Source organism: Calonectris borealis, chromosome 6, assembly GCF_964195595.1.
Source record: "Calonectris borealis chromosome 6, bCalBor7.hap1.2, whole genome shotgun sequence".
Lineage (NCBI taxonomy): Eukaryota > Metazoa > Chordata > Aves > Procellariiformes > Procellariidae > Calonectris > Calonectris borealis.
In genome coordinates this window covers 13,420,284-13,443,696 of record NC_134317.1, presented here as the reverse complement: position 1 = coordinate 13,443,696, position 23,413 = coordinate 13,420,284, and the positions used below count along the sequence as shown (strand labels likewise).

Here is a 23,413-nt window from a genome sequence, read left to right as displayed (position 1 = left end):
CATGTAGCTGCAGGGGGAATCCAGGGGCTGCTAGCACAGCATAGGATGCATTTGCTACATAGGGAGCCCCAAGGTGGCCTTCTGGGTAATAGGAAGTAGAGACGGGGTTTGGGGCTGCTCCTGGGTGCTGGCTGTGCCCTCCGGATTAAACTGTCCCATAGGAAAAAGCAAGGTCTTTCCAGGTAATTGGTGCGAGAATGAACCCTGGGTCACTTCACTCCTGGGACAGCAAAGAAATGATTTAACACAGTGCAGGTGTCCGTGACATCCAGTGTCCAAGGGTTTGGTGTGATGAGCATTTTAGTAGTTACGACTTGGGATGGATGTGTGGCTTTTCAGTGGAATGAGATCCCTGCAGTTCCTGCAGAATAAACCTGTCATTACTGCATCGGCAGGGAGATGCATGCTCTGCTCCTAAATCCACAGGCTGTAGGGGTATCTGGGACCTGGGATTTTTATTCAGCTCACATCTGTTCAGCATAGAGTGATGTGCTGGGCTGGTGCACGTACGATAGCTGGGGGCACGCCAAGCAAATAGGAGGTCCGTGCCACGAAGTGTTGACAACCCCAACCTGAGAATGATTTAGGCTACGTTCCCTGACTCTTCTTGAACTCTGGAGTTGTCTTTCCTCGTAGCATCTCCCTCCCCTTTCTGCCCTGGCTGCACAAATGTGCTCAATTAGGGTTAACTCAAACTGAATCAAACTTCATGCCTGAGGTTGGAAATCTTCCCAGTCAACTCACCACAGCCACATAGCATGGTGGGAGACAAGGCGAGAGGGGAGATGAATGCTTTTCAGAGAAACGAATCCAAGGAAACTTTGTTCACTTTTATTTCTGCAGGAGATGATCCCCCCAAAGGAGATTTCCCTGTTCAGAAAAAATCCCCGGTGAGTGTTACAGCTGATTTCCTTTCCTTTTCTTTGCTTTCTGCTCAGCTTGCTCTAAACATTGCAAGATCTCTCTGTTCTTTCCTCTGTTGTGCTCTGGCTAGAGACAAACACCCTTTCTTGCAGAGAAATGCATAAGCATTAACAACTCAAGGCAAAAATCCCTCCGCTAACCTGATTAAGTTAAGAAAGGGCAGCTTAAAGGGAAAAAATGAACTGTCCGAATCTTCAGAAAAAAGAGTAAGGGTTTTGATTGCTGCCTTTTTCTGAACACTGCTTTCCTTCTGGGAAAAGACTTACTTCTCTGAAGTGGAGGGAGATGTTGTGTGCGGGAGGGAGGGAGTTGGCCTGTGCATTTGCTTAGTGTGGTGAGACCCACCAGGGAAGGGTCCCCAGATGCTGCAGAGCAGAAGGAAGGACAAGGATTGAGCACAGGCCACTGATGTGTGTTACAGAGCTCAACTATAGTGACAGAACCTCAGGTTTACATCTTTGGACCTGATTTAGAGCCAGATTCAGCTGCATATTTTCCTGCATTGCAGCTTTGAAGTTTGTGCAGTTTTCAGGCTAATTCTTGTTGAGTGCTTGACCCCTAAAAACTGTACACTGTATTGACTTTGGGGAGAACAGGGCTTGTATTGCACCTGCTTTGACTTGCAGGACAGTATGGTAATACTTGCTTTTAAAGCCTGCAGTCAGTCATGTCATTAGCAAGCCAACTCACAGTTTTAAGTACTGTTAACTATTTGATATGCAGAGCTCCTGTGAAGTATTAATCTTAGTCCCATTTTGCAGCTAGTCAGCAAGAAGGAGAGGTGAAAACAAACATCTGTCACTGGCACTTTAAATGACCTTTCTTTTTTCCGAAGACACAGACTATCAACTTCCACAGTATCTTTAAGAGCTCCATAATCCTGCAGATCCCAGGCTTACAGTGGTAGCTAAGCACAGCAGACTATCTGTGCGCTCATGAATCCAGGCTTAGCCTCTTTGCTTTCACTGGGGCTCTCTGCTGAGCAAGGTCCTCCTCCGCGAAAGCCAGCAAACTGCATCTGGCTCTCCTCATGGATGAAAGCTGCCCACTTTTGGATGTCCAGGCAGGCCACAGGCAGGTCAGTGATACAGTGGAGAAATACATGGGGTTTCTGCGTGTGCCGATGCCATCTCATGACATACAAGCCAGATGGAAGTACCCCTGCTTGTAAGTCGTTGCTCTGTGTTTGTAAGCACTTTCTCCTGGCTCAGGCGCTTGGGGAGGTTTAGCTGGGAAGTCACCGCCTCCCACTCTCCTTTCCCTGCTTGCCCCTGCTCATCTGTAGGAGGTGCCCGTCCCAGAGCAGGAATGGCTGAAATGGGTCACTGCCAGGTTTTCTGTCACTGCAGGTTGCAGTGTGGCATGTGATTTCTTAAACTGCTGCAGCTAAATCCAGCAGGGCTTGTGCATCGGGTGCGGAGGGGTGGGTTCAGGCAGCAGGGTTCCCGCCACCTGGCCATCTGGGTTTGAACAGTCACGCTCTGCATCTCCATCAAATGTTATTAAATCTCATGAGTACTGGTAGCAAGGTCTGTGAAAGAGAGGAGGAAAAATATCCCTGTTATACGATTTTACTTTCAAGTTTAGAAAATGCCTCCAAGCACCCACAGGAAACATAATTTGCCTCTTATGGCTTTTCTTCTTTATTATGAAAAACTTGCTGGAGAAAGGTATTCTGTGTGTGCATATGTATGTGTGTTTGTGCATTTACAGTTTATATATGCCACCATTTTTAGGCTAGTCTAAAAGCAGGAGGCCCCAGTGCGGTTTCCAAGGGAGCGCACTCTGTCTTATAAACCATATGCTGAGCATGGTGGTTTCAGAGTAAATAATAAATGAAATGGATAATTACATATTTACTCTAGTAAAGCAAAGAGGCCAAGGGTTTCTTAATAAAAAGGCAGCCCATAAATAGCGAGAGAAAAATATGTATAAGAAAGGACAAAAATATTTGTCTTCAGAGATGCTGGGTTAAGTAATGGAAAGAGTTTTTTGTTTTGTTTTGTTTTATTGTGGACAGCCAGTCTCTTCTCTTTTGTTGCTTTTGTATAATGTTGAGCAAGACAGCATTGTTAAGCTAGACTTTTAAACTTGATGTCATTGCTTTGGGAATCCAAATAAGCTCAGGTCTTTTAGTGGTGAAATAATCCTGAATAAACAGATCTATTTTGGTATCTGTATTTGCATGTGGGACTCTGGGAAGAAACACAGGAATCCATTATTTCCTACACGAGGCACAGAAATGCATGTGAAGAGTTCATCTCACTTCACTGGCCCATACCATGGCTGTTTAAAACCACAAATATAAATGCAGCTGTTAATATCACTCTCCCCTCCATCCCTCACCGAGTGCCTGGCCAGCCCCTCTCTCCCTCTAATTGGCAGAGACTGGGCAGTGCTGTGAAAACCTGCTTTCCCTGTTGCGAGGCAGTGGAGCTAAGCAGCTGGAAGCAGCTTAGCTTGGACCGCAGTGGGGTGGCAAGAGGGACGGAGGCCCGCGCAAGGTTGTGCCAATACTCATCTATTATTTAAATGCCTTATATTTCACTTGGAAGCTGTGGATTTTAGCTGGAGTAAAGTCAGATTCAGTGAAAGAGTGGCCACGCTCAGACAGGTTTGACAGTCCCATCGCTGTTTTGTTTAGTTTTGATTAATAAATTGAATTATCCATAGTTATGCCAGCGTTCTTGGAATACGAAATGGATGCCATGCCTGAGCGAGTGCTGGACATGGGGCTGACGCTCTGCTTCAGTGAACGCGGTGGCACAATTCGGTGCAAGTGAGGTGCAGAAATTGAGGGCAGTTGTCGCACGGGAGGGAGCAGCTTCACACAAAAGCAGACAGCAGTTTTAGGCCAGGGTAGTAGCTTTTTGTGAAGCGTAGGAGAAAAGGCGTCCAAAGGTGGGTTTTTGCATTGCAGCGGACAGGTGATAGGACCCTTCCGCTGGAGTTTCTGAGCTACAAGCATGGTGGGCTGCTGACAGCCCACGAATCCCTATGGTGGTCCTTACTGGGCCCATGTCAGCCAGGCTGATTCATTGGGGAGCCTTAACCAAAGCAAGATAGCTGTGGGGTCCCCTCTCTCCTTTGAGTCCAACCCACAGGGTAGTCAAGCAGCAGTGGGCAGCTGGTTTTTGGACTGGACTCCTCTCTACCGCCCAGGCACTGTGGCGATATGTTGCTGGGGTGAAGGCTTTCACAGAGCTGATACGTTCTTATTTGTCTCCTGCAGAAACTCTGCGGCTCCAACTACCCCCTAAGCATTGCCTTCATCGTGGTGAATGAGTTCTGCGAGCGCTTCTCCTACTATGGCATGAAAGGTATGTAGCCTGTGTCTGGGAAGCAGCTTTCCCATCCTTGGGTTTCTATACACACTGGCCTGATGTTCCAGGGCTGTGCTGTATGTGGTCTCAGCTGTCTTTCAAAGTAAATTAGTGTTTGGGGATGCAGGTATGAACAGTGTGCCCTACCATTGATGCTACACCTGCTCTGAGCAGAAGCTGGGACTAGAGAGCTCCAAATGTACCTTCCAGTCTAAATTTTTATATGATTCTCTGTCTCAAACACGGTTTTCCAGTGTGTGATGTCTTTCATAGTTGTGTGCAATCAGCATATTTGGGAATTGAATCATACAGGCACCTAATTTGCAAATAGAAAATGTGCGTAAACAGAACTACAGGTTATGGTAAGATAAGCTAGAAAATATGTTTTCCAGCTAAACATAAATGTTTATGAGCAAAGAACGCATGATACTCATATATCTCATTTTAGCTTTTCCTGTGTCAGGGATTATGAGGAACAGGTCTGAAAGCATAGATCTTTCCACAACAGTGCTCATAGCTGCTAGACAAATCAGTGGTTTTCTTGCCACCGTGATGTAGTTTCCTGCTTACCTGCAGAGATACACATTAATTATCTGATGTGATTTGCTTGTTTCCTTTTAGCTGTCCTGACACTATATTTCTTAAGCTTCTTCCACTGGGATGAGAATCTCTCCACCGCTGTGTACCATGCCTTTTCCGCGCTCTGTTATTTCACACCTGTCATTGGAGCCATCATGGCAGACTCATGGCTGGGGAAATACAAGTAAGTGAAAACATCTCTCTAATTCAGACAGCATATATCTACACCATGCAGCCTGTGCAAGGGCAGTGCTGTGTGTGCTCCTAGTTTTGAGCTAGCTCAGTGCAGCAGACACACTTGCGAAGGTCAGCTCCTCTCTGTTAACGGATGAACAGCTGATTTGTTTGCTTATGCTGTTCTGTGCGCCTCTTTCACCCAAGGGCCAATAGGCAATAAAGTTGGAACAAATTAAATGTCACAAGCACACTTTTCCTCCGCTGTCCTTCCCTACCCACCTTGAGGAAGCTGAGGTGTAGGGTGATTAACCCTCAGCTTGCCAAGATCTGCTTCTGAGAAGGATTCAAAGATGGTGAGGAAGCAGCGTCATCTTCTAGATCTTGCAGTTTCAGGTGAAATGTCGCTAACTATACTATACTTATGCTTTCACAGCATAGGGAGTGTGTGAGCACACCCATTTTTATGCCAGAGGAACCTGGGTTCACTCAAATCATCTTCCTCAGTACATAACAGGTAAACCCTCCCTCAGTAAGTTAGGCAATCTCCCCTTACACTGGTAAGTTGTGGGGCCACCATCGGCCTCAGAGTGGTGGTGAGCAGCTGGATATAGGACTTTCTTTGCTTGGCACTGTTTGTTCATTGTCTGAGGAGTCTTGACTGTCAGAGTGATGAAGTGTAGCCGAACCCTTTTTCTCAAAGACTAAGCACATCTGGCAGAAGAGTCTCAACAGGGGCCATATGCCTTTCCAGCAGAGAGTTCTTAAGGACATATTAATGTTCTTTTTTCTTTGTGCTTGATTTTAGTAATTCTCTTGCCCCTTTGAATGAAAAAAATACAGTGGGGGTTTATTAACTTCATTATTTAAGGTCACCTAGCAATGTTCATTGGTATTTGATGATATCTATCTTGCAGCATGACGTTGTGAGAAGGTAAATCGTTATGCAGACTTTTGTGCATTAGGCAGGAGACTTTCCCTGGAGTAATCCTTATAACTTCATGGGAGGTGGCTTTTGCTCTAGTAGTTGGGCCTTGGCCAATACAGAGGACAGGATAACAGATTAAAGAGGCTTTTAGGAATGACCTGATGTGGCTCTAAATTAGCTGTTGCAACCAGGGTTTGGATGCGTCGAGGACTGCTTCCGTGCTCAGAGCTCATAGGGTTTCTTCTAGTGCCTCTGTCCTAACAAGTCCTTCCATTCCCTCTGTGTGTGTCGTCTGCACATAAATACATGGACATCTCTTAATCCTGAAGGTGATGAAGGAATAGAATACACTCAAAAGCCTGATCCTCCTAGTCAGATTTCTTCTTCTCCCTCACCAAGACATGGGAGGCAGATGGATGAGCTCAGTCCTTCAGAGGTACTTGGGATCTAAAACAGACTTGTGATGGGGAAACCACACTCCTGATTCAGACGTGTTAGTCAGGTGGGTTGAATGTAGGCAACAGTCCCTATAGATGCCTTCCAGTCAAGGGATTCACTTAGGCACATGCTACAAAATGCCAGTTATTAGTAATCTGGAAACTGAGTTGGACCTGAACAGTACTCTTCTATTTGCACTCTTCCATGCACAACAAGACTGGAACATTTTTAATTTATTCTGCTCAGCAACCTCTGCAAAGAAAGCAGGGGCTATTCCTCCTTAATCTGAACCCATTTGCCTATCTCTTTCTTCCAGTGCACTCAGTGTTGAAACAAAACAGTTATAGCTGCCTGCTATACCAGTGATACGAACAAACCAGTTCCTTTTGTATCTGCCAAGTAGACTTGCCATATCAGGAAGCACACTCTGTTTTTGGATCGTACATCACCCAGCACCTTCAGTCACTGCTGTTTGCTTTCCCCACAGGACGATCATCTACCTCTCCGTTGTGTATGTGGTTGGCCATCTGATAAAATCAGTCGGTGCAATTCCATCCCTAGGCAACCAGGCGGTTCATGTGTAAGTAGCTGTTGAAGCCGCAGCGCTGTAGTAGGTTGCGATGGTAGTTGGTTTACCCAGGACTGTGATTTGTTTCACCTCCATCAGGCCAGCAGTTTGGGGGCTGTGCATGGGTTGCTTTTATCACGGAAGGGTTTGGCATATCTGAGTAAGAACAGAAGGGTGGATCTAGAGTGTGAATGCACCAGAAGGAGTTGGAAACCGCCACAGAGACTTTAAGCCCTTTGAGGTAGGGACCTCTGATCACCTCTCTCTGCTATACCATGCTACTGGAGTTTGGTCTTCTCCATCCAATTGCCTGCACCAGGCTCATTCCTCTCTCATTTCCTCATCAGCATAGCTGCCCACCTCAGCAAGGTTCCCCTGTGTGCATGGGAACACAAAACCAAAGATACATTTTCTGATGTGACAGGGGAAGTGTCTGCCTCTTCCATAGGATACTACCATTCTTACCCTCTAGATTCTGAACTGATAGGCTTGTCAGAGTAGTTCCTCAGCTGGCGTCTCTGAAACCACCGATCTGTTTTTGCCTAGGTGGTTACAGATCTAAAAATATGCACATGCAGGCAGGAGCACATCTGATTTACAGAACAGTTTCCTTTAGTCCCAGACCTGGACAGTCCTGACACTCCTGTTCCCTGCAGATGTAATCTGTTGGGCCAACAATGGTATTTTGAGGAGCACTGGGAAGGAGAAAGCACCCAAGAATGAGCCTACTTCAAACAGTTGGTCTGCACTTACCCAGGCTGAAAGGCTACAGAAAAAGGCTTTTTTTTTCTTTTTTTTTCTTTTTTCTTTTTCTCAGTTGATCTCTGCAATCTTTTGTTCTCATATGAGTGAAAAATAATCCCAAGGATCTTTGATCTCTAGTATGTCCATTGGGTCTCAGAACAGCAAGAAACTGACAAAACCAGTTTGGTTAATTGACTGGTACTGAATGCAGAATGAGGATAATTAATTTGTTTTTTGCACTTAGCTGGCTCATCATCACTACCCATGTGCAAAAGACAATGATACCAGAGGAATCATGGTTGGGTGACACTAAAATGCTCTCATAACCACTGGAAAGGTTCTGCAATGGTGATATTTTTGTTCTTGCATGAAGGATCCTGTCTATGGTTGGTCTGTTTTTGATCGCCCTTGGAACGGGAGGTATCAAGCCCTGTGTCTCTGCATTTGGTGGGGACCAGTTTGAAGAGGAACATGTAAGATTTATTTTCTTTCCTAAAATCTGCAGTGTCTGCTTACTTTATGAGGATGTTTATGTGATCAAATCCTGTTGTACTAGAATAAGGGCCAGTTTGCTAGCAAAAGATGTAGCAAGATGTGAGGTAGGATGGTTTGCATAAGACTTGAGAGAATCTGGATGCTTCAGGAAAGGAAAATGACAGCAGAACAGGACTGATATTGGGAAGGATAGGTCATAATTGCATCAAATCATCTAAATGTTAATTGGATGTGACAGTAGTTGGAAAATCCTGTATCATGTAACCATTTCTGAACCAGCTTAACAGGGGTGTTTATAACGTACTGCAATGGAATACGGCAAATGAAAGAGAAAATTGTTTCACCAGCCTATGCTTCCTTGGGAATTTTCCCTCAAATCAGTCATAGTCTGTGTCTTACATCCTGTTCAGAAAGAACTGTAGGAAATGCCAGTCTTTTAAAAGTAGTGCTGGTACCAAATCTACGCAGAATGTTTTCTAGATATTCCAGAATGGAAAGTTCTGAAGAGTTGGGAAAATATTTATTTTGTAGCTCTGTTTGTGCTCTGCATCCTGTGAATTGTAGTTCAGTTGCTTCGTGTCCCCATTGTCTATCATGAGTGCTTAGGCCCAACCTGTGCTAATCTCAAACTCCCATTATGCACCACAGTGGCTCAACCAGGGATAAGGTAGTGCTTAAAGAAGCGAAGCAGGTCAGGAAGTACTAATGCTCAAGCAAAATGCATAATTTTCAAATTGACCTGAAATTAAACACTTAGATTTATGTTGACCTAACACACAAATAAAAATGTCAGTTTTCTCAGTGACAGTATTCAAATCAGCAACTTCTCTGAGTGGCGTAAGTCCTCAAATATGTAGAAGTGTTGGGGTCTGTGATGAGTAGGCTTAAACTCAAGGAGGATTATTTAGGACTGACAGTAGGAAAAATTTTCCAGAAATAGATCTAGAGAAGTACTAAAAAAGATTAGGACCTTTGGGCGATGGAAATTCCCATCAATGGAGGCATTGAAGAAGGACATTAGACTAACGGTCTGTCAGGAAAGGCACTGGTAGAGTTGGACAAGAGATGGCCCCTTGGCCTTGGACAAGCTATGGGAGCCCCGTGGGGCAGTTTGCTGTTTGTCTTTTGCAATGCCCCAGCACATAGTCAGCATTTAATGAATGAATAATATAGACTAGAATGTTTATTTTAAAATTTTGGGAAGACCTGTGCTTTCTGCATGTGAACTGTGTGATGCTGAAAGTGATGAAGCTTATGGTTACTAAGGAGTAACAAAACACAGGATGTTTCACGGTCACTTGTTCAAAGCAGATCCTTCTGCAGGCATGTCCATCCTGTGCTGTCAGTTGGACCCGGTGCTTTACAGGATGCCGCAGAAGAGGGAGCAGCAATCATCTGGTGGTCACCAGCTTCCTCAGTTGGCAGCTGTGACCAAAAGCAGGCTGGCAGTACAGCACACGCGCTCTGGGAATACGCTGCGTGCATACTAGCATGTGGGCATCTCAGCTTGCAGTGCCAATAGTTGTCCCGAAAGGATTCTAACAGGTGTTACAGCAGGGTTTTCAGAAGTGCTACTTCTATGAATATTAATGATTAATAATGTTTATCCAGCATCTTTCAATTACCACCTAATTACAGTATAATAATATGTACCACTTATCTTCAGAGTGTTTTATAGACTTCAGCTAATGAATCTCAGCACCCCAGCCAGGCACATCCCAACTTAGAACCACAACTCAGTTACAGAGAAAAACCTGAATTGCCTGTGGTTGTGTGGGCCTGGGCCCATTCTCCAGCATTCAGACTACACCGCTCCAACAAATTTATCAAATACTAAGGCTTAAACATTCACCTGTGTGTTGCCTTCAAGAAAAACTAATTTAGAGAAAGAAAACTGTAAAAAGCCTTGTGATAAGGACAATGAGTTCTGCTCTATTCATTCTTTTCAGAATAGAAAGGTTTGTATTTTACCATTTTGAAATGACCTGGCCTTTCAGAAGAAAAAAAGGTTTTATGCTATGTGATAGGAAATTTAAGTCTTCAAAATTGGAATGAGAAGTTTTAATTTTGTAAGGAATGAAAGGCTTGGGGTCAACCAGAATATTTCTCCCCTCCAGAGTGGTGTTTGAGAGGACTTATCATGTTTTTCATCTTCCACTCCAGGTAGGGTGAAATAAGTTTTGAAAATTCCCAATGAAATGAAGCATTTGATTCCCCCTTAGTTTTCAGGACACCAATAAACTTCAGCTGAGCCCTTAAGTGCACAGGTTTAGTTGTTCCATCTGGAAACTAGGGATGTGGTAATTCTGTATATAAAATGAATAAATAAATTGTCCTTGCTATTCCCACGTAGAGACAAATTTATGTTTTGAGGTAAATGCACACCATCGGTCTGGTTTTCTTTTAAGTAAGTGCTTTATGAGTGTAATAGTCTTGGATCTGCCACTTTGAGAACAGTGCTAGTACAAACAGTGATGGAGACTGATTCAGCAGGAGGTCAGATAGGGAAAGTAGATTTACCTGCAGGAGATTTCCAAGCATCTTTGTCTATGGGATTAGGAGTCCAAGCTAAAAATGCCTGAACAAAATTATATTTATGATACGTTATATGAATGCGAAGGCTGCTGTGCATATTAATTAAAGACCAAAGCTGCTTTCAAACAGTGTGATATGGTCTTTAAGGTACTAAATAGCTTTCTCTTTGTTTCTGTATTTTCTGGTTGCCAAGGAGATCAGGATTATCATGTATAGTACCTTTTCTCAAATTAGCTAATCCAAATCATGTTGTTAATGTACGGCTGCTTCAAAGATTAAGAAAATAGGGAGGGAATTCTTTTTTCCCATCAGTGTAATTTGCAAGCTGCTGGGTCATTATTTTTGTACTCACTTTCGCTTTTCTCTGACCATTTTTTTTCCATCACTGAAATCTGAAAATGTGTGAAATAAGATGCTCCAAATTCTTTATACATCACTACCCTCTTCTCTTACCAGGACATTCTTTTTGTTAATTGTTGCTGTAGACTTTATCATGTCGAGAGCTGCATGCTTGAGTTTTTCTCAGCTCTCAGAAATTCTGAGTTGCTCAGATACGAAGGGATAGAGATATGGCATGAGAATTTGACTAGAAGAGGGCAGGACTGTGAGGACTGTACTGCACCACTCATGTCAAGCCATGGCAGGGCTACTCTGGGAGCAGGAGAGGTTGCTGAGGCTGTTCATTTCTCTAGATTTCCTTATGATGACAAATAACTAGTCACAAAGGTAGAAAGAAGAAGAAAATATACTTTTACTAGCTTAGCAGTAGAAAATTCCAGGTAATCAAAACCACTGGTAAGGGCAGAAATGGAGAATAAGAGACCCAGTGCTGTTTGCTATTAACCGTGGGAACATGCCATAGAGATGATTATTATAAGGCTTACGAATACTTTAATCCAGGATAAATCATTTACGAGTAATGTATGGATTAGATTGCCTGGGACATGCTAGGAAATAAAATTGTGGAAAAGTCAAAAGCTCAAGTTGATGGGGTCTTCATAACTATGCTGTGGCAAGGCAAAAAGCCCTTGATCCAAGTGAGGGGACCGCCAGACTCCTTGGTGGGTGGCAGTGGGAGGCGATGGGGCTCTCACCCTCACCTTCCCAGTACCCGCTTCACAAGGGGACATAAAGAGAAGCCTTCCCAACGCTTTCCCACCTGCCCACCTTCCCTGGAGTAATACCTTGTGATAAGAGGCTTCTTGCCATATGAAGTAGCAATATTTCCTGTTGGCTGCACCATCAGTCATGGGAAGTTTTGTCACATTTTTGGATCCCAGGCTTCATTGCTTAAGAGCTGTCCTCTTTTAGCTGCCTGTAGATCTTCACATTTTCTCCTGTTTTCTAGCCTTGTGAACATTATTGTCTCAGGGAGCAGAAGGAAGCAGGACATATTAGAAGGAGAGGGGACAGAACCAGGCCTGTGAGGAGCTTTCTCCCTCTCAGCTAAGTTAAAGCTTCGCATTCAAATGATGCCTAGTTATAGCGATGTGGTTCAAGGTGCTTGAAGGAGCTCTCTGCCAGGCACCAAGCCATGTCCCAAGCAATTTGCCCACTACCTTTACAGGACCTGATGACAGCTGGGGGCGAAGCCTAGATACATATGGAGTATATTGGCTGCTTGGGCTTGGGCTGTCCTTAAATGCTGGTTTCACCTACTCAGGTGTCCCATAGCTGGTGATACAGATGAGCATGGGGTAGGTCAGGTAGCCTGCTCTTCTTTCCCCACTCTGCTGGCCCACCCAGGCGCAGGGAGGAGGTTTAGCACTGTGTATGTGCATGCGGCTGTGCATGTATGTCTCCCCCACAAGGAAGGAGAGACTGCTCTTGGTTGAATGCACATTACTCCTACAAAAAGGATCAAACTCCGCATCCAGTTCTTGATTCCTTCCAAATTATGAATTATGCAGGAAGAAAGATGATCAACAGGAATCCTTTGACTGTATGAACTGTAATATGTTACAACATCAGTTAAATTCTGAACTCTTTCTCTTAGAGTTCATCCTTCCATCAGGCTCTCGAATTTGCTCCTGTAGATTTAATTTACCCTATTAGTTTGAGGTTGACTGGCCTCAGCTTGGTAATCTCCTGTCTGATGGATACCTCTCATCTGCTGGCACTCTCTCATCTATGCTGTCATTACCAGCTCCTCAAAATACACAGGTTTCTTTTTCTATTTCTACACAGGAGAGGGGGAAAAAAAAAAGAGCTCAGACATGGGAAGAAATGATGAGCTTGTCCAACCGTGCCAAATTGGATTGAATTAGGTGACAGAGGATCTGAATCATGCTACTTGTTCTGAATAAGTAAATGTTCTCCCCTCCTTCCAATCTCACAACACTCTCGAAGCAGTGACTTTTCCTCTGAAATGCCAAAAAGCCCCAAAGCACTTCTCAAGTAACATGTGATTGTGTGAGCATTTACCATCACCCGAACGCAAGCTTGTTTGCTTAACATTTTATGCACTGCATGTCAATATTTACCCAGCGTTCCTAACAAGAGAATTGATAGTGTTCAATTTGCAAGCCCAATGCTGTGCGTTAGCCGTGACATTGATATTGTGTTCTCTTGTTTTAGACCTTGGAGAGAAGCAAGTTTTTTTCCATCTTCTATTTATCCATTAATGCTGGAAGTTTGATCTCCACGTTTGTAACTCCTGTATTAAGAGGTCAGTGTTGATTTAGAATAAGACAATAAATTAGCTGCCCTCTGACTACTCCGCTGTGCATAGTTAGGCTCTTATGACAGCTGAATGGCAGAAATTACATTATCTGTGGAGTGGCCAGTGTATTGCGTTTACGCCTTGTTAATCCTCTGTAGCAGCACAACAGATTTATAGTACGAGCAGACAAGTCACAGAAACTATATTCCTGGTTGTATTTCAAAGCCAGCCTGAACTGTAGAATTAAAATATGAAAGGTGAAAGCACCTATACGGTCATCTAATCCTCCCTATTGCCAGTGAAGGATTATTCCCTCGTCTTGCCTGCAGGCATCCCTGAGGACGGGAACTGATCTCTGCTGTCCTGTGCAGGTGTCAGGGCCGAAAAACTTAGCAGGGCTGGTTTTGAAGTCCTACCGTCTCCCTCCCACAGGGTGCTGCTGACTTCTGGAGGGCTCTGTCCTGGCACCCAGGCGTGTCTGAGTGGGTCTGCTTGCAAGATTGCAGCCCTGAGCAACTAGCCTTGAAGACAAAGCACTGGCCTATGCCCCACTTAAGACCTACTTTACATTCTAGCCAGCTTGCACAACCCCTTTTAGTCCCTGAGTCTTGCTGCACTTACTTCATTGTATCGCAGCGCCTAGAAACCAAGGGGATTGGCACGCTCTAAATACAGACACAGAGGCAGAGCAGCAGGCCACAGGCGATGGGGATGGGGACAGGGACAAGGTAGCCTTCACACTTAGCAGCATTTTTTTTCATTTCGTCCTGTGGCCTCTAGGAAGCTTTCTTTGTTCAGAGCGGTTATTTTAACAGGCTGTTCATTTCACAAGGCTGTGGGCAATTGTGCTTGTCTCATATTTACAACATGCTTATGGGCAAAGAGAAATGCTGTATCTCGTGCTCTTTCTCTCGCCTGTGTCCCCAGATCAGCAATCTGTTGGGAGGGGGCTTTTGCTCAATATAGCCAGTGGGCAGATGAAAATCCAGTCCCCTTTGAACATCAAAACCTGTGCCAATATAGCCTAGCAATAAACTAGTTGCAACATGGAAATGAGGTGGAAAGGATGGGAAAAGAGTAAAATTTCTGCTAAATGTGAAAGCTTTTCTTGGAAGAGCAAGAAATGCAGTTCACAGACATTTGGCAGAAATGTGGAATATATACTTTTAGGTGAAGTCCAACTCATTTTGCATGTCAGAAGTTCAGTGTGCCCATAATGTCTTGCTGCCAGCTTTGTTGGATTTCAGCTAATTTGCTGAAAATAAGTAAATAAATGCTATGCATATACACAGCTATGCAGCTGACAGTGACTGCCCAGGGACAACAAACAGGAACAACTGAAGGCTTCATGGGTTTCTTGTTAACAGGGTTTCCTGTTAACTATGTTGGCTTATTTTAGCCATTTTGTTATTACTCCATGTAAGAATGCAGTAATTTGTAGCCACTAGCATACAAACACAGACCCCACAGCTGGCTTGCTGTTTGCAACTGGACTTCTAAATTCACATGGTGTGAGAACTAACCTGGTCCAAGAGGTGCAGGGTTTCAGTGAACCATAGCTCAGATCGATCAAAGCCATGCTGTAACAAACCTGGCTTCCTGATGGGTTATTGCAAGACCCGACATTTGGAGCAGGCTGCCTCTAGTGAGATTGGAAGGTGGCAAGAAAGGGAACTGGAGTTTTAAGACTAATCCTGTCTCCCGCTTACATATAGGGGTATTGTCTTCCGCTTTGTCCACTGTAGGTTGCTATGAAATCAGATTCAGGTTTTTAGCTCAATAACTCATGCAGCTGGCACAAATAATGTGGTAACACAGTACTGGTTATTTAGATCTAGGCAAATACAGAATGGCTTCAGGTTATTTTAAATGTTGCGGGTTTTTTCCCAATTACACTTCCTCTACTTCTTTCTACCTATTTGTCTGCCCCCTCCCTGCTACCATTCTCATCAATATCCCATTATCAGCTGCTTTTGCTGGCAGACACTAACCCTGCTTCCAAATTGTCTTCATCAAGGGAGGACAACTGTTTCAAGGAGATTCAATTCACAGTGTCAAGCACCAGCAAAAAAGATTTAAAGCCAGGGGAAGTGACTGATTTAGGGGAAGCAAATCAAAGGCCCTGGTAACATAAGTCTGACTGTAATGAGGTGCTTTTATTTCTGACTTCTTTTTCAGGGGATGTGAAATGTTTTGGAGAGGATTGTTATGCACTGGCTTTTGGTGTCCCAGCAGCACTGATGGTGTTGGCGCTTGGTGAGTGGAAACAATAATGCTTGTAATAGGAGTTACCATTTTTGAGTCCATCGATAGATGAGAAAATGCACAAATTCACTAGGTCTGGATGGATGCTGTGATGGGAAACTCAAGGGTTCAAGGTCATCCAACAATTCCACAGTTCAGAACAGCAAGAAAAATCACTAGTTCACTTAGTGGTGGGCAGACCATGGGTTTACTCCAATCCTTTATCGTGATACTGATGAGAGGGTGGTCTGGTGGATGTTTCACAATACAATTGCCTTGCTCTGTAAAGCAAAGGGAGGCAGCAAAATGATTCTCCTGATGGCTTGCAGCTTTGCCTATGAGCAGGCTTGGCCTTTGAACTGCAATCTGAGTGGTCCTCAGAGTTTTCCAGCTTATAGAACAGAAGCTTAGCATGCCAATTCTAACCTTTCCACAGGCTCTTTGCAGCTTGGGGCCATCTTCAACGGCTCAGACTTTTGCTTCAGAATCTATGCGCCACAGAAATCGCAGAAGGAGCTGAATGAGATGTTACTTTATTCTGAGCTGTCTCACTTTGCTTGGCTGAAGTAATTCCCACAATTACAGTGACAATTTATTATTATGTTGCAATAAAAAGCCCTTATTGTCCAAGTGTCAGGAGGCAGCCGCAATCACCTTGTTTCCTGAAGCTTGCATCATAGCCCCATTAATGTACTTGTCAAGATTTCTTCTTCAACCCTTATAAAATACTCAGCAATTTCCACATTCTTACTGTTACTCGTTTGTAGCCAATACAGAAGACACCCTGTTAGCTTTAGTTTCACAGTTGCAAGCTGCTGAGGGGAGCAGTCCCCTTATTACACTGCATTTGAGAGGTTTTGACACAGCATGGGGTGACTTCTCATTCAGCTTGTTAGCTTAATTGAGAGACCAAGCAATTGTGTGATTTCACCACAGCATCTGTGATTTGAAAACTTTGTCCCCCAGAGAATGTGAATGTTGCTCTCTCCCCTCAGACTTCCATCAGAGAGAAGAAACAGGACGCTGGAGAAATGTCATCAGGCCACAGCTAACATTACAGCAATTATTTTCAAAAAAGTGCATGGTCACGGGCCTGAGAAGCTTCTCTTTTCCCCTGTGGCCTGTTCCTATCAGTTTAAGGCAGCACAGGCTCCTCTGTGCGCCATTGTGTGATGAATGTTTCTAGCAGAGTAGTAGTTGCCCAGGGGAAAATGGATGTGTAAATATTGTCGTTTCGGTGAGGGCATCAATTGAAATGTGTTTTTAGCTAGTGTCCTGCTGCCAGATTGCACGGCCTGCCCAGCAAAGCAGCTCTGTGTTCTTTTGTAACATGCTAAAATGCTCTTGGAAGTGATATATTTGACTATGTGAGCAGCATGCACAACTGGAGAAAATACCCTTTCAGCCCTGACTGGCCCTCTCCCTGTGATGATGGAAAGCAAGGATAGATTTAGATGCAGAATGGAAATCTTATAGAGCAACATTTTCTGGACTGCTTCTGTTTCTGAAAGATGGGGGAGGATTGATACTATTTAATTCCAAATGCCAAACCTAATGCAGGAACCTCAGTTCCCAAAGGAGTCAATGGCATCGCCAGAAGGTATTTCTAATGAGTCACCTTTTAGAGACACCAACAGGTCCACAGGGAGATGCTAAAAATTAGGTAGTGCAACTACGCATTCTGGGTGACTTTGGACAAGTGTCTTTCAGTGTGACTTACCTAAACTGACTTCAGAGGTCTCTCTGACAGTTCTGCAAGTCAGGACTGGATGCGAAGGATCCATTTCATAGTGAGAAAAGAGAAATGGTGAGTTCCCTGCAGTGTCCCAGGCCTCCTGTGTTAGGACAGAGGTGCCCGCTTTTCTCCACTGGCTGTGGACTGACTCAGACAATTGGGTTAGTTTAAAAAGTTGAGGTTGGTTTGTTATATGGATTTCACGCTCAGCTTTTATTGTGCTTCTCCCTGCTAACGTCTTTGGAATTGCAATGTGCTCAGAGGCTCTCAAAGAGCAGGACAAATTATATGTAATCAGATAGCCCCATCTCTGACAGGATTTTGAAGCCTCAGTCCAATATTCCTTGTGCTTTGAGGGAGAAAACCAAGACAAAACAATATCTTAAATTGTATATCCCTTCGTGGAGACCATAAATGGAGGTAATTTCTGTTAACACCAGTGTGTGATGCAGTGACCTTCATGGCAGATTCCACTGAATGTGTGTGAGATGCAAGTACACAGAGCCCGTGTTGGATCTGGATTAATCCTCACATAGTTGCAAGGAGTCAGGGCTGATTTCCAACATCAGGTGCAGCAATTCAATGTGGATTGTATTTTAAGTTTAGCCTACAAAAAGCATAGATGGAGGGAATTTTCAAAGCTTTGATTCCCAGGTGAATCAGATGTGGAGGTGCCTGTTGTGCCAGAGCAGATCATGAGAAGATGACAGTGACTTCCTAGGGATCACACTGCCTCTTGTAGGATGTTGCATTTTCTTCCATCTGAAGGCGTTAAAGGAGTCTTGTATATTTATTTTGTTAAAAGTGCAATCCTGTAAGCCCCAAGGGCAGAGGATTTCTGTTGAATACAGGGGTGGGGGATCCTTCCCAGAAGCCAGTGCAGGATTGAGCCTCAGTCATCTGAGTTCCCATTTGGATTATAATATTTTTCAGTTGTGTTCATTGCTGGCAGTGGACTGTACAGAAAAACGCCACCACAAGGGAACGTCTTACTGGAAGTATGCAAATGCATCAGCGTAAGTGTGTGCCATTCTCTCTTTTTTATGTGTGACTCTGAGGTTGCAGGTCAGAAAAGTGCAAAGGGAAAGGGGAGGTGACACCTGGAGTTCTTCTGTATGCTGCTCCTGGATATCTTGCTGTTGAGCTGTAAGGAATAAGAAACACATTTAGGTCCTACTTTATTTTTTCAACATTTCAGTTGTTTTTCCTTAGCTCCATGAACTGTTCAGTTGATGTCAGTAGAACCACTAGTGGCAGATGCTGGTGGAAACTGAACTGAAAGGAAAATACAGAAACTCACAGAGTATCAGATATATGACTCAATTTTTTTCAGCTGAATAATTTTACTGAAGTTTATCGGTTCAGCAGACAGTAATAGTACACAGTCATATTATGGACATTCAGCATGTTCATGTAAATGCAAGAGACACCTGCTGAAGTTGCATTATAGCCTTATCAATTATTTTTCATAGTGCGTGAGCTGAATATAGTATGTGAAAAAATACTCTCTTATTATTAGGTGGATAATGATATTTCTTTTTCAGGAAGCTGTTGCTAACAGCAGACGTTTTCTTTTTATGTAGGTCAATCCTAGTGACAGAGTTACCTTGGGGAAACAATCCAGATCTTAAAGATAGGATTTCTAAGTGAGATCTGCCACTCTTTTTGCCAGGATGGCTGGACCATACAGCATAAACAAACAAGTTACAAATTCAGTGTTGCTGATTTCTCCTCCAGTGAGAAACCAACTTGAAAACTGGTCTAGGAGTGAATGAGGCATGGGCTGCACCAGGAATATGCAAAGAAAGGTCTACAGAACAAGAAAGGAATAAGAGTTCTGGTTTTGACATTGCTTTGGATAACGGGGCATTTCCTCCCCAGCGCAGTGGTCAATCTGACAGGTGCTTTTTGGAAAAGAACTGAAGAAATTATGTTTAAAGCTTTATCATGTAACAGGTTTTAAATCAAGCATGACACAGTCTTTGGGGGCTAGTGTCAGATTTGTCTCTGAGAGACAAGCCCATGAGGTAGTTCATTCCCACATCATGCCTTTAATCAACCGATGTCACAGAAATTTCCCTGCAGAGAACTGCTCATAAAGCATCCGATCTGAGATTTTGGAAGTGTCCAGCAAAACCCCCACAGTTTTCTGGCGCTGCTACATTTGGGGATGGGGAGGGCAGCCTTGAGTCGGGAATGTGACAAGGGCAGGTATGCTATGAGGGAGTTACCTTTTTTTCTCCCTAGTTTGCTATTAAAAACCGGCTGAAAAACCGCTCCCGTCAGATTCCAAAGAGAGATCACTGGCTGGACTGGGCTTCAGAAAAATACTCGGTAAGCCTGGCAGGTTTAGGAGCGGGAAGGGGGGAGACGAGCAGACAGACAGGGGAGACAGTAAGACTGGCCTGGCCACACCACTCCTCAGATGCACCGGGCTCTCATTTGTCCTGTCCCTTTCCACATCTGTGCTCTCCTGACCCTTAATGGACAGTTTAGGTGCTGCACTGAAATGCAGAAGTGCAACTATGTCCAATATCATGAATAAGGGCAATGAATAACTGCCATGCAGAAAGAAATAGGAGTTCTTATGCTTTGTGGCTTGAATCACCTGTTGGCTTTTCACCTTTTTACCTGTTCACTTTACAGAAACAGCTGATTAGGGAGGTTAAAATGGTGACACGCGTTCTCTTCCTCTTCATACCACTGCCAATGTTCTGGGCCCTGTTTGATCAGCAGGTACAGTACAGCGCGTTGCAGTCTGCTTGCCAGCCTGGGTTTGCACCCTTGTCCTTCCAGGGTAAGACCAAAGCATCCTGGACACAGAGCGCCACGCTCCTACCAGGTGTCCAGGGGCTTGCTAGAGCAGTACCCACCATCACTGCTGGCCATCCCCTCATAGTCCTGCCAGGTGTCTGGCTCAGGAGGGTGAGAAGGAAGAATGTGCCCTGCCTACTGGCAGGTGTTACAAAGAAGGGAAGGAATAGATGGGAAATAAGACTTCCAGCACTGTCGTCTTCTATGGCCCCATGTTTTCTAGTCCCATAGGACATCTTGAAGGCTTCACAGCTGTCTGTTTTCTCCTTAGGGATCCAGGTGGACTTTGCAGGCCACAAAAATGAATGCTGATTTTGTAAGTACTTAATGTCACCGGGGCTGGTAAGACTAGTAGTAACATCACTGCTCTTGCTTTTTAACCGGCGTCTCACAGTACTAAGAGCATCTGCTTGATGAGTCTGGGTGAGTTGCACTTTTGGTGATTAGAAGTGAGAGGCTCTGTGCAGCCGTGTTCAATTCGCCACAGCACATCTTGGCCAGGAGTGAGGGCTGGGGAGCCATCAGCAGCCTGCAAGGTCAGGAGTGCTGACCTACTGGCAACCAGTCACTCTGTGACCTTCCAGCCTGCTACCCCTACTGAAGGCAGAGAAATCAGGGAAAGTTGTAAGCAGCCCTTGTAAGGTGTAACTAGAGCTATTGTAGTTGTATATTTCTGCTCTGGTTTGGTGATACATTAATGAAGCCTCTCAAAACCAGCAGGAATCTTGTGTATAAGGCAGAGATGTGATGAGGATTAATTAGTTAGTCGACATAAAGTTCTTCAAAGATGTGAATGGCAAATGGTGCAGGGTGCAGTGGCGGATAAATGTGGATCAGCTATCTGCCTAAATATGCCACCATACAGGGCTGGTTTCCAGACATATATGTTTTGACAAGCCATCTAGATCTTACCTGTAGGTGCTCACATTAGAATTTAGGATTATAAATGCCCATTTTCCAGTTTAAAATTGACTTAAAGCCCAACATTTGAGCCCTTCTGTGTCACTCCTGTTAAAAATTGGGCTCTCAGCATGTGATACTCATTAGACTTAATTAATTCAAATGAGGCATGAAAAAGACTACACCTTGGGTAATATTTATCCACCTCAGAAACAAAACAATGAAAGTTCACATAGTCTTTGTGACGTGTGTCTAAAAACTTTGTTTTCTGCTGTTTTGCTCACATGCACTTAGTGATCCATTAGCAGAAGATCTAAGAATCATCAGGTGTCACTTATTAAACTCTCCCTGGTTGAGAAGGACATATTCAGGGCTTTTTTGTTACACCAACTTGGATAGATTTTTGGCTTGTGTTTCAATCTCATCTGCTCTCCGCTGGTGAGTTGTCCCAACTCATGAAGGTGGGAATTAACTGCAACATTGGGGTGAACCCAGCATTAGGCTTGTTGGAGTTCGTGTTTGTAATATTCCATGCTTTTCCCTTCTGCAGACAAAGGGCTCAGCTAGGAAGTCTGGAGTTAAACAGGGAATGATTTAATGTGGGATAAAATATTTGCAGCTTGTTTCCTAATGGCACGTTTGTATAGTGTGCACAAAGTAGCAGGAGGGGATATTTGCCTGATATTTTTAATTGTATGACTCCTTTGCAGTGACCAGTGGTTTCCACTCTCCCAGGAGGCAGCTGCTGGCAGAGACAAGCAGGCATTCTAGATTCAGCTCAGGACAAGCCTGGCAGACAGGAGACAAACCCCCGCAGCGCTTTCTTGGAAAGATACTATTTCCTTCCTAATTTTTCCCCCTCTTGTCTTCATCTTAATTTCAAATTAAAAGCATTGCGTGGAGTTCAGACAAACACCAGCCCCTCCCTGGAGACAGCTCATCCCCCTTTTGGGGACTGGGATCCCTCCGTCCATCCCTGTTGATCTTGCCTGATTGTGAGGGCTGGGTACAGTGATGCAAGGGTGAGGCACCCCTTATAGCCTTGAGGATTTTTGGCTCAAACCAAGAAGTCACATTTGACCAAAGTCCATAAGATGCCCTCAGCAGATGGAGGGAGGAAAGAGGTGTTTGTGCAGCCCACTGGCTCAGGGATGGTCTTTTGCTATCCTTTTGGGGTGCCTGGGAGAAATGCCAACAAAGCTCAGAGGGTCCTGAAGCTTGAGAGCACTCACGTATAGGAGTGGGCTTTTCCCGTTACAGAAGCAGGGAGGGAGAAAGCTCTAAACCCAAATCCCAGCTTGGGCACTAACATGCCCATTTGTCCCCACTCACCTAGTTCATGGCTCAGCCAGTCTGAAAGATGGGTCTCAGTACTTGTCATAGGCTGTGTCTCAGCTGCCATATATCAAGGACTGAGTGTAGCTTCCTTCTACAAAATGATTCTCATCAAACACTGTGTCCTTACACAACATGTGTCAAAAGCACTATATCAGCTGCTAAAGCCAACATAAAGCATTTGAGGAAGCCACCTTTGCTGCTAAGGCCTCTACTGGACTAATTACTTATTTCATATGCACTGTTATATTATGGTGTTTATGAATCACTTGGAATATCTTTTTGTTTCAGGGAATATATGTCCTTCAGCCTGACCAAATGCAGGTAAAAGATACTATAGGGGAGGAAATAACCCTTAGAAATGTATTTTCTTTTTCTCTTTCATTTTTATTTTTCTCATGGGACCAGTGGCCTTTCTCTGCTCCTTTTGAAGGTAATAGCAGTGCTCCTGCTGACTGCTGTGGTGTGGACTCTGCCTTATTGCTCTCTAGCTGTTTTGCAAGCTTAGTCTTGGGCTTCAGAAGACCCCAAGGATGTCCTAACACGGAGGTTGTATCCTACAGAATAGTGCAGAGGTGTGAGGAGACAGGCCACCATAATAGTTCTGGAACTAGTGCTGGCATGTGGAGGATACAAGCTGTGTCTCCTTTTAACATGCCCCTGCGCTAGGATGAGCGTTGTACCTGAAATATATTTCCTTTCTCCCTTTCTGCAGGGCAGATGAAAATGTGAAGGTTCCAAGATGGTGGCGTGTTGTCACAGTTGATTACAATTCTTATGCTGAACAGCTCTGGAGAAATTCAAAGCTGTTCTGTTCCCTGAAATCTTCCTTCAAAACTGAAACAGCATTTCTCTCTGCTTGTTCTCCATCACTCTCTATTTTCTTGCTCTGCCACTGCTGGCTGACAGACAAGCTCTGGGCCCCTCCCAGGAGAAATTTAGTTCCTGGGGGATTACCAAGCTATTTGGAAGTATGAGAAATTGCCAATCTCACAGAATAGTGCCTGTTCCTCTG

The 23,413-nt window shown here is 44.3% G+C and overlaps 1 protein-coding gene across 1 annotated transcript in view; it reads left to right on the top strand.

Annotated features, from left to right (window-relative positions):
* Window positions 1-560: 560 nt before the first annotated feature.
* Window positions 561-23,413, top strand: part of SLC15A2 (solute carrier family 15 member 2) — a 42,874-nt gene continuing 20,021 nt past the window's right edge. Inside the window, exons 1-12 of the mRNA XM_075152871.1 lie at window positions 561-890; window positions 4,157-4,244; window positions 4,869-5,010; window positions 6,854-6,946; window positions 8,052-8,151; window positions 13,286-13,376; window positions 15,549-15,626; window positions 18,283-18,365; window positions 19,597-19,683; window positions 19,996-20,085; window positions 20,435-20,479; window positions 22,690-22,722. Coding sequence (XP_075008972.1) covers window positions 759-890; window positions 4,157-4,244; window positions 4,869-5,010; window positions 6,854-6,946; window positions 8,052-8,151; window positions 13,286-13,376; window positions 15,549-15,626; window positions 18,283-18,365; window positions 19,597-19,683; window positions 19,996-20,085; window positions 20,435-20,479; window positions 22,690-22,722 — 1,062 coding nt within the window. The 5' untranslated portion in view covers window positions 561-758. The remainder of the gene's footprint in view (window positions 891-4,156; window positions 4,245-4,868; window positions 5,011-6,853; window positions 6,947-8,051; window positions 8,152-13,285; window positions 13,377-15,548; window positions 15,627-18,282; window positions 18,366-19,596; window positions 19,684-19,995; window positions 20,086-20,434; window positions 20,480-22,689; window positions 22,723-23,413) is intronic.